We start from the raw sequence: 10860 nt of genomic DNA, 5'->3' as shown, positions 1-10860 counted from the left end.
CACGGTCGTTCATTAAAAGGCACACCTACAAAGAGCACTGTACCAACTGGAAAGGTATCATAAATATTGGAGTTAAAAAACCAGGATCAGTTTCTAAAAAAAAAAAGAAAGGCAGATGGTAAGGAAGTAAAAATAAATGGTAAAGCTAGAACAAGAACTGAGCAGTTTTTGGCCTACCTAACCAACGTAATGAATACACTAGATAAAAATAATATAAAGGACTAGTATATTGCTATGAATAATGCACCTATTCACAAGCCAAAAGTAATCAAAGCATTAATCGAAGAACGAGAACATAAATACATATATTTGCCACCATATTCTCCTTCCTTGAATCTAATCAAGAAATTTTGGTCAAAAGTAAGCTGGTGTTAGAAGAACACCATTGACGGTAGATGATCGTCTTACAGATCGTATATGTGAATCGGCTGGAAAAGTAACAAAAAAAGATTGTGAAGGATGGATTAAGCATTCAATGTCTTTTTCCAGAAGTGTTTGGATGAGGAAAGAAATCTTTAAAATGGTCGTTTGGAGTTCAGCTTTCAATAGACGTATTTAAATTCGTTATAAATGAATAAGGAAAAACAAATTTATTTTTATATTATGTCTACTAGGAGTGTCAACAGATTAATATTTAATCATGTTCAGGTGAATCAAATGGCCCCAAATCCGTCATACCTTTCTTATGGTCATTTTCGGTCAATTTGATAATGCTGGGATTGATGATTTCTGATAACAATCTGGGTGTTTCTTCAGAATTATACCTACTCTTCTTTCTATTGTCTTTATGAGAACTTTGGATCTTCTTAATGGTATCCAAGGTTTCCTCTAACTTGCACTAGAAATAGATATACATATTAGTAAGAACTTTTTGTTTTCAAATTGTTATATAATGTATATGCTTTGAAAGTCCAATAAAAATTAATTGCATCTTGTTGATACATTTCTTTATCTTCAAACTTTGGCTCAATGTTGAGCATACCTTCTCTCCAAAAATGGAGTACCTCGTCTTGGTAAGAGAGAGACCAAAGCTTGATTTTGTTGTCTATCAAGTAATTAAATGGCGTGATAATGCTATAGCTATAATGGAATGTATATTACTTGCTGCATGAACGAAATATATTTTTAATTGTCATTACGATCTCTTCTTCTTAAGGTAAGTATAATATCTCTGAAGCTTCGATCGCTATACTCAATTGGTATGACAACAGCAACTTCCTCCGTTGTGGGAAGGTTATGAGTACGTCTGTCACTCCCTTCGATTAACCCCATTCTCATTGAAGGACTGATGATAATGTAAGGCGAGTTGCTTTCATTGTGGTCATTGGCGTTGTTGCTCAAATCTCCGTCCGTACTTGTATTCTCGTTTCTGCTTAGAATCTCATGTGCATGGCGATATATACGTGAAAAAGGGCTGATGAGAAAGCATAGTAGATAGCTCCGTTATGATCTCGGAATTAAGATTTTCGTTTCTTTCGGATCTTCTTTTGTGTAGCGTAAGATGGATCATATATGTAGAGTTGAGCATAGGATGGTTCGCTGCCATCATAAGGAATTAGTGTCCCCTGGAGGTGGCAAAGAGCATCATGGATCTGGAATGCGTTAAGTCCACCTCTGCTGTTGTTGGCATTACGCTCCTCAGCTGAGACAATGTCGCACTCCAAAGAGGTAAATGCAAAGGCAGCGTTATATTGACAAAGGTTGTCCTTAAAGTGACGGCCTTGGCTGTCCGTACATTCGAGCAAGTCCTTCAAGTACTCAGATGGATCAGGTAAGAGTTGCAACTGGACTGATCCCTGCTTGCAGCATAACTCCCAGCTGGGATTTCTCATCGAAGATGTCTCTTGCCTTTCATCGATCCAGTGCAAGGCGTGGCAGTGTGAGCATTCCTTGTCCATACGTCCAAGGTTCAAAGGGCGAAGGCGAGAAAGCTGCGAGATATAAGCAGCAGGAATGATCTGAGAAGGTTCTACTCTAGGCCTTCCCCTACGTCTTACTGGGCTGCCTTCCTGCTCTTCTTGTTCAGCTCAAAGTCTGCGTCATGATGTTGCAACTCTTTCTCTAAACGCTTGGCAGGTGCGATAGCGTGAATCTGCTGGCAATGTCGCAACACAGGAGGAGCATATAGTTGTTCTAGAAGTATTGTTTTCCATTGTTCTAATGAGCGACAATGTTAGCAGACATATTCGAATCAAAAGAAACATTATTCGTACCAAATTAGTTCAAAATGTTTATACGATGAGTAAAGAAAAGAAACGCTTAATGCGATGAGAAAAGGGAAATGTTTATATTCGAAAAGAAAGGAAAGAAAGCTCATGCACTTTCAGGAACCAAGTGTTTGTCGCGCAGGCTCGATGTTCGATTCGGAAAAAAAGCATTAAAAAAGCAGTCAATTCATGTGATGTTAGAGTGATAGTGTGTGTTAAGTCTGTTATTTTTATATCATTAGCTGAGCTTTTAAATCTGTTATATGCTCATCATGCAAACCAGTTAAACAATAAAGCTTAATATTGAGGAGCTTCATTAAGTAAACCAAAGTCATATACAAAAATGGTTATGTCTCTAGTAAAAACGGAGCGCACGTAGCATTCCCCGCCATTTATGGCCATAAATGACCACATCAGTTGCGCAAGCTTGTTCATGTAGTGTTTAAAGTACCTATTAGTACAGAGATTTTGCTCATGGGAACAAAAAAAAGTAACACGATATTTACATACAGTAAACACAAACACGGACGAGGGCAAAACGCGTGAATAAGCAACACCGCGAATCAGCGATACAGCAGTTAAAAGCGTACCACTACAAAAGATCATGAGGCTTCATATGGAGCCGTTATATTGCTACGCAATTCGAACGTTCTTTGAGAGCAGCATTTACAATAAAAAAAAGTACATGTTCTGGGACAACTGTAAAGTTTATTATTTAAGGGATAGGATCACGAACTAAAGAATAATAGCTCATTTAGATACCATAAGCGGTATCAGCTTTGGAGAAGGCAGTGTTAATTCTACCAACGTATTCATTAGCAACAGTAGTGAAGTCAGAGGGAGTAACAGCAAGGATACAGTTATCCAAGGTAGTGACCTTGGCTTGAAGGTTCTTGATGTCGCTCTTGACAATACCAGTGGCAAGAGGAACAGCATCGAATTGAGACTTCTTGGTAACAATGGCACCGAGAGCATTTTCGATATCAGGGACAAGCGTTTGGACGACAGCAAGAACAGCATTGGCATCTTCAGTAGAAACGACTGTGGTGACTGCACAGCAGTCAGTGTTGGCCTGCTTGATCAAGTTTTCGAGGGCTTGTTCCTTGCTGTGAACGGATAAGGCACCTGCATAACCAGATGAGGAGGTGAAACCATTGACCTAGAACAGTGTTATAAAATAGGATCATTACATATTATGCTCGACTTACAGCAGTAGCAACAATTGTGAGTTGGTTTTGAGCTGCAGTCAAATCCTTAACACAGGTTTGAACAGCAGGTGTTACAGCACGCTTGTTGAAGGAAGCAGCATTTGCTAGTGAATTATTATGTTAGCAACATCACAATGGCCACACGCTTTAATTTATATACCGGAAGCAACGAGAGCAAGAGCGAGAGCCAAGAGAGAAGAACGCATTTGAATAGATTTAATTGATGAAGATACTTTACAAAATTCTCGAAATAACCTCATCTTTTTATACTTTTTCCAACCTTCATCTTTCATCACTCTCAACTTTCTTTCTACAACACAATGAGTGCTTGTACAAGGGAAATTGATTGAGTAGATACCCTTTTCCATATGTTTTACATACATTTAGTTCAGATGATCGAATGAAAGATGGCTTGTACGCTTTCTGTTGCATAAAGAGCAGTGGACATAAACTGTGTACTCCATGACGAGGAAACATTGCACAAAATAATCCGCATAATATGGGGTGGTTCGTGTACATTTGTGGATATATGTGGTCGATGCGGACTGCGCGAAACGAAAGGTTTTCCTTGTCGCATTTCACTTGGATATTTATAGTACAACCAACCTCTTTGAATAGAAAAATAGAAAAAGCAAAAAAGAAAGAGAAAGAAAACAAGAGTAAACTATATAAAAGTGGCAGTTTACTTGTTTTTACTATCGTTCATTTGACCGAGAACAAACTTGACAGATGTGTTCTTAATTGATAAGATATAGGCGCTCTTAATGTTTTTGTTATTAGCAGATGCTTTTCTCATATCTCCACTTTTCTAATGTTGTAGTGTCATATGTGGGAAACCAGCATATGTATTTCGCACCCCTTATGCGTTCACCAGGAAACAAAAAAGGGAAGCGTCATACCTTTTGACTTGAGCGTATTCTTCTTTGCCTTGGACAAAAAAAACTCATGATTTATTTGCTGTAACCTCATCTATGTATAACGAACTTGTTTTTTGTATCGCGTATTTACTCGCTCATAGGTGAATTATGGACATGGCTAAATGTTGATGGATTTTTTGAATGATTGATTCAAATTGCTCTAGCTATTAAAGGATTCTTTACTACATCAGTCCCTGAATTGTGGCATTCTATGCTCACTTAAAATAAATTCCGTGTTTGTGTAATGTTCCCAGTGACACCTGGAGTGAACGGACTTTCTTGCAGGTGCACCATTGGATAAAAAAAATTAAATTGCTTGGGCAACAAGGGATAAATAATCCCTCAAGACACAAGGGCAAAAAAGAGAGAGACAAAAGGCAGAGGTAAAGAAAGCCAAGAATTTTTGATGAAACATTGATGAAACAGCTCATTACACGAAATATTGGGGAATAACTTATTACGTGAAATGTAAAGTATAGTACTGAAGCGTCGAATGATTCATGAACGCAGTATATTGAGTTGCAGCAAATCTATCCAAATCTAGGATGAAGAAGAGAGAAAGAAGAGTGATTATAGCTTATTATCAAGATAAAGTGATATAAGTAGACTATATTAAAAGACGCGTATATCTCTACAGAGTACGCAAAAAAGACCTGACGAGAAGCTCATGCTTAAAGTTGAACGTTCAGGATACATACAATATACCAACAGGGGGTATTCTTTTGTAATATGAAATAAATAAAAATGTTGATCCAATTAAACTGCAACATTCACATTTTACTTTCCATTAAATAGAGTAAACAATAAGCATAAAACTATAAACAGATTGATTTCATAAAGAGAAGTGAAAAATAAGCTTTTCTTGAAATAACGCATCTATACAAATTAAATTGAAGAAAGAAAGGTCATTCTTTATTATTGTAGTTATATATATAGGATCTGAGTGTATACAATGTTTAACAAACTAGACTCATCTGTCAAAATCATCCACGACTTTTGAAACAAAAATATCCTTAAAAAGCAGAATTAGTTATGTATGCAAAATTTATAATGAAAGTTATTTGTATATGCACTATTATTCTAATACCAAAAAAAGATAAAGATATAAACAATGACCCTATAAATATGTTATCTTCAGGATTTTATAAAAACAGTGAGAACAAGTGCGAATATGCACAAATAAGGTAGTCCCGTTCCGATTAATTAAATGATAATAAAAAGAATAGAGTAAAGAGAGAGGGAGTAGATCACAGAATAAGCAAAAAAGAGTACTTATCAGATAGTATTATTATTACAATAATAATAAAAAGTGCATGTAAATAGAAAGTGTTATATATATATTTATACACTTGATTTTCGGAAAGATGGATCCGACCCTTATTTGTCTTTATTATTAAAAAATCATTAATTTCATTTATCCTTTCTTTCTTCTTTTATCTTTTTTTTTTATATATACACAAAAAACATATGGGTTATTCCAATCAACAAAAGCTAAAGATTAAGTCCCATGAAGGTAAAAGATAGTCATTACCTGTTTGAATGATTAATCATATTATGATTCATATAGCAAACAATCGACCTAAAAGAAAAAGAATTACACCAAGTCAACTTGAAGTGTTAACAAGCATATTTGAACGTATAAAGACACCTAACTATCAATTAAGAGAAATGACAGCAAGAGAATTAAACATGACAAACCGTGAAGTTCAGGTAATATACAAAGAATGTAAAGCCAAAAACTTTATAATAATGACTTTTTTCTTTATCAAATAAGGTTTGGTTTCAAAATAGACGAGCCAAATTAAATCGTAAGAAGGCTCAAGAGAAAGAATATTTCTTTCATTGGTCATCCAATTATTCTAAAGAACACTATCAAGCAACACCTACAACAAGTGGTAATAATAGCAGTACTAGTAGTACCAGCAATAGCAGCAACAGCAGTCAATCCAGTGTAACCTCATCTATAGCATCAACGCCAACCACTCTTTATTCACAAATACCTCCTCAAATGAGACCGATTGATATACTAGCACTTGCAGCAGAATATGTCCAAAATTGTGATGAAGAAAAGAGATTGTCTGAAGAAAGAAGAAAGAGTTGGAGACCTTGGGATTCATAATACATGTCAACTTCTCTTTATGTAAATAACAACAAGATCAATCGTATACATACTTATATGTGTAATATACAAGCTTATTTTAAATAAAAAAATTTCCCTTTAAACAGATCAGCTAATCAATCCTGTTTAACTAAGCCTTTACTACTCTTGTCTGAGATTAAACATTCATTTTTGTACAAAAAGGGCTCAACAAGTGTGCCACTATTGGCACCTCAACTCGGTTGTCAATTTGATCAACAAAGAATAAAGATCATTCAAGTGTAATTATGATAAATTCGTATTTTATATCAATGGATAGCCTTAGGTTAGGTAGCGACTTTGGTAGTGTGAAACTTAGTAATGACAGCATAGGTAGCGCCACGAGGAAGCGCCTGTAGCAGTAGCCTTCTCGTGAATTCCCTCATGCGTGTAGTGGTCACCATTTTAAGACATTTCTTTTTTTTTTTTTTTCTCTAATATAACACACATATAATAACTTCAGGAAGTGAAATTCAACCACTGGTTGATTCCAGGAGGCTTCCCAGGAGATTTCAACAAACTCTAGAATGACATATTAGAGAAGCAACAGATTCTAAGGGCCTGGCTAAACCATCTGCCAACCGTACGTTTCAAAATACCGCCCAGCGGCGTAGCAGAGCATGCGATCCAACTCAGGCAAACAAAACAAATGCTCTACTTCAGGAAGAAAAGGTTGCAATTGACGAATTTGTGACTCGTACAAGAACTCTCATAGTCAATCGTCAATTTCAACCACTTAAGTATACCAATCCTCGTGGCTCCCGTCTTTTTAACCTGCTTCCAATCCACAGTCTCCGGATGCAATTTATAACAGTCAATTTAACAGGCTTAAGCAGGATGATCAGGGACACACGAATTGTGTAAGCAACAAGGCTCGGCGACAGTATGAACGCTTTATGCTGCAGACTCTTCAGCATGAAGAGATTTGGTTTCTAAGACGTCTACCAGCTTGCCGAAAATAATGGCAGAAAAGGCTTTACTGGCACCATTCGCTCTGATGGTGTCGCTCTAGAGTTCATCTGTGATCGACCTGCTGGTGCTGGTGTAAAACCTTTGACTCCTGCTGATGTTGCTAGAGAGATTGATCTGAAACAGCAGTTGTATGGAATGTTAGTCCTGGTGTGCGTGAGACCTTTATGGCTTCTGATGGTGATGGTATTTCTAAAAGTGAACAGAGACAAAGACATAGAATTCGCAGGACTTCTACCTCAGAATATTACCAGATGACTGGTTACAAGTCCGCCAACATCAAGAGAGCCAAGTACGACAGAACCCATCAAGCTGCACGCACTCTCATTGTTAAAATATCATCAACAAAGGCTAGTGGCCTTGCAATTCAGTGAATCCCTACAATATATTTCGAAACTTTGCTGGCATGAGTGCTTACTACACAATTATCCAAAGAAAGCTCCAATTTCGAAGTTACAGAAAGAAACAAAAAGCACTCAATGAAACGCATAAGCGTCTGTTATCTGGTAGCTACAAGTACAGGCCAGGGAGTTCCCCTGAAATCTCTCAACGTAATCCGGAGAAGTGGAGGCCATTGTCGCCCAGTGACAAGCAAGATGAAAAAACAAGGCTAGTGATAGTGGCATTTGACGCTGCTCGTTTCAGTAACCTTCGTGACAATATGTCTGCTCCAAGCAAATTGTTTCGAACCGCTCCCTTCAACGCATCAAACAACATAAGCAAACTCTCCAAAGAAATGATGTACATGGCCCAAAATATGTGGTGATGGTAGATGAGTACTTTACAAACCATATTTGTCCTCATTATCAAACTCGTTCAACTATTAACCAGCTAGATGATTATGAACACAAAATTCACTCAGTATTCAAATACCAAGCTTGTAATATTCTATGGAATCGTGATCATATGGTAAGCATCAACATTCGCAACGCCTTTCTTCATATGGCATACAACAACAATAACAGGCCCGAGATCTTTCGACCAAGATAAACTCATTTATTTAACTTTACTATCATTTTATTTTCGCTGCTAACACTATTTTGTCTTGTGTATAGACGATATATGCTATCATAAAGACCTATGTCCTCTAAAACAAAGGGTACACTCCATGTTTACTTTGTAAACATAAATAGCTTTTGTGTGATTTGTTTATGCAATGAAAACCAATAAAAAAGGTCTAAAGTCCCATGTTGATAGCTTTTCCGTCTGCGGACAGACACGGGAGGTGCATCCCTGTGCATACATGTTATTAAATTGGGCGTTTTTCCATCATCAGGTTGCACCAGTCCTGCAAAACTTCATAGAGTGTTGCTTTATATAAAGTTTCAAATTTCTAAAGCATCCGCCCCGGCAGCAATTATAGGACTATCACCCAACTTACTCCAGGGTGTAGCCCCCGATGCATCTCAATGAAAATTTGTTTGTGTGTGTGTTTTTTTTAAAGGTGATGCTTGGGTCTTTTTCATATCATATGGGATCGATCTCTGCGCTGCGACAAACTTGAATTCTCAACTGCTTGGCAGTGGCTAATGTATTTAGAACCTTTTCAAATATCCTGATCTCAACATTCTTTGGTCCATCATTCTGCGTAGCAAATGGTTCATAGTCAATCGTACGATGACACATTGTGCAAGTGATGTATGTAGAAGATCTTTGATCATTAACGACATTACAGCGGCTGTAAAAATGGTCAGCCGCTACGAGAACTAATACATTATCTTTTTGGTGCAAAATATCATATTATGTATAAAGTCGCTTTATAAATTTCACAGATATGCTCATGGCTTTTTTTGGAAATTGGGTTTACTGCCTCTGTCATTGCCGACATGGCATATTGTTTTTAATTTGTGCTTGTACTCCCTAGCTCATGACCTTATCCCCTTAAATAATAGGCTTTATAATTACCATGTCTGGTATAGTATCTTTCGGAGTTTATCGATCAAACTAACTCGCATAGTAAGATCCATTGCTATGAAGACAATAATCCTTGACAAACAAAGAGGGATCAACTTGGTGTAACATGTCACACAAACATCGAGACCACCGATTTATCAACTGTTTTATAAAATAATAGTAAGCAAGGTCAAATCGTGAGCAAATGAACCAATCAAGCATTGTCCTACACTTTTATTCCCCGCAAATCGTCGTCTTTTGGTTTTGGTTTTGCCTTTTCCATCCTTTTTCTCTTCCATTTTTCTCCCTCAGAGTTCCATTTTGTTCTTTCGAAGCTTTTTTTTTTAAAAATTGAGTGAAAAGTGGATGTTCTTGTGTGAATGAAACGATCTACAAAACAAGACTTTTCAAAGAATAAAAAGGTTTGCCTTTCAGCAGAAATGGATTTAAAAGACATAGAGAGACTACTCGTCAGCATTGATAAGGGAAATTATAGTGATTGTCTATTAGCAATCGAGCAAGATCATAATCATACAGATGATACCTTATTAAACACAATAAAAAGCATAGCCTCACGTCAATTAAGATTGGAAAAAGATATAAAAAGATACCAGGACACAATAGACATCAAGCATGACCATAATGTTCATAATCATAATATTAATAAATATACTGTAAATACACACATAGTGCCTGGTAATTTATTAAATACATATATACAAACACACACACACATATGTTGAAACCATCATATAGAGCCCAACCATTGTCAACACTGTGTTCAACAAGCAGTCAATGTCGCATTAGCTATCACTCAGGGTCAGTTAGATCAACGCATTCATTGCCATTTACATACTCATCCACTCAATGATGCCATCAACTCCATGGCAGAGCAGCTTCAACTCTTTACCAACAATGTACTAAAAGTAGCTTATGAGACAGCTATTGACGGCAAATTAGGCGTTCAAGCTGAATGTGACGATTCGATACAGGGCGTTTGGCGTGAATTCATTCTAAACTTGAATAGCATGACCAGAAATCACTTGGAACAAGTTAGAGATATTGCTGATGTATCTACTGCTATTGCACGAGGTGATCTTAGTAAAGCAATGACTGTACCTGTTCGAGGAGAAACATTGATGTTGAAGAATACATTTAATCTCATGGGTACATATATATATATATATATATGAATATGTATACACACAGGATTCCCACATTTCTAAACAAACATGTTCTAGTCAACCACCTTAACTTATTTGCTTCTGAAGTCACTCGTGTTGCTCATGAAGTAGGCACAGAAGGAAAACTAGGCGTACAAGCCAAAGTTGCAGGCATAAATGGTATTTGGAAAGAACTCACAGACAATGTCAATACCATGGCCGATAATCTCACAAACCAAGTTCGTGATATTGCACATGTCTCAAAAGCTGTTGCTCGTGGTGATCTCACAAAGAAGGTCAAGGTAGAAGTGAAGGGTGAAATGTTGGATTTAAAAAATACAATCAATACCATGGTCGACCAGGTAA

General features: G+C 36.9%; 5 protein-coding genes across 5 annotated transcripts in view; 2 read left to right on the top strand and 3 right to left on the bottom strand.

Annotated features, from left to right (window-relative positions):
* Positions 1–365: 365 nt before the first annotated feature.
* Positions 366–1401, bottom strand: RHIMIDRAFT_293200 (uncharacterized protein). The gene is made up of 2 exons (XM_023613965.1): positions 1140–1401; positions 366–828 (listed from the first exon to the last, which is right to left on the bottom strand). Exons 1-2 carry the CDS (start codon positions 1276–1278, stop codon positions 635–637), a joined length of 333 nt encoding a protein of 110 aa, XP_023464716.1. The 5' UTR covers positions 1279–1401; the 3' UTR covers positions 366–634.
* Positions 1402–1508: 107 nt separating this feature from the next.
* RHIMIDRAFT_194869 (uncharacterized protein) lies at positions 1509–1916 on the bottom strand (the record flags this gene model as incomplete). The annotated part of the gene is made up of 1 exon (XM_023606019.1): positions 1509–1916. A coding segment is annotated over one exon (408 nt), but the record flags the coding sequence as incomplete, so codon positions are not given.
* A 927-nt stretch (positions 1917–2843) lies between these two features.
* RHIMIDRAFT_28683 (uncharacterized protein) lies at positions 2844–3638 on the bottom strand. Its single transcript, XM_023613417.1, has 3 exons — positions 3576–3638; positions 3416–3519; positions 2844–3366 (listed from the first exon to the last, which is right to left on the bottom strand). The coding sequence occupies exons 1-3, from the start codon at positions 3619–3621 to the stop codon at positions 2962–2964; spliced, it is 555 nt and encodes a 184-aa protein (XP_023464714.1). The 5' UTR covers positions 3622–3638; the 3' UTR covers positions 2844–2961.
* A 1977-nt stretch (positions 3639–5615) lies between these two features.
* On the top strand, positions 5616–6564 carry RHIMIDRAFT_258685 (uncharacterized protein). Its single transcript, XM_023611352.1, has 2 exons — positions 5616–6042; positions 6107–6564. The coding sequence occupies exons 1-2, from the start codon at positions 5887–5889 to the stop codon at positions 6449–6451; spliced, it is 501 nt and encodes a 166-aa protein (XP_023464713.1). The 5' UTR covers positions 5616–5886; the 3' UTR covers positions 6452–6564.
* Positions 6565–10709: 4145 nt separating this feature from the next.
* Positions 10710–10860, top strand: part of RHIMIDRAFT_285405 (putative nik-1 protein (Os-1p protein)) — a gene marked incomplete at both ends in the record, with an annotated part of 6198 nt that continues 6047 nt past the window's right edge. The window contains one exon of the mRNA XM_023613277.1: positions 10710–10856. Within this exon, the coding sequence (XP_023464712.1) occupies positions 10710–10856 (147 nt within the window). The remainder of the gene's footprint in view (positions 10857–10860) is intronic.

Source organism: Rhizopus microsporus (assembly GCF_002708625.1).
Source record: "Rhizopus microsporus ATCC 52813 unplaced genomic scaffold scaffold_12, whole genome shotgun sequence".
NCBI classification, from domain to species: Eukaryota; Fungi; Mucoromycota; class Mucoromycetes; order Mucorales; family Rhizopodaceae; genus Rhizopus; species Rhizopus microsporus.
This window is presented reverse-complemented; position numbering and strand designations above follow the sequence as displayed.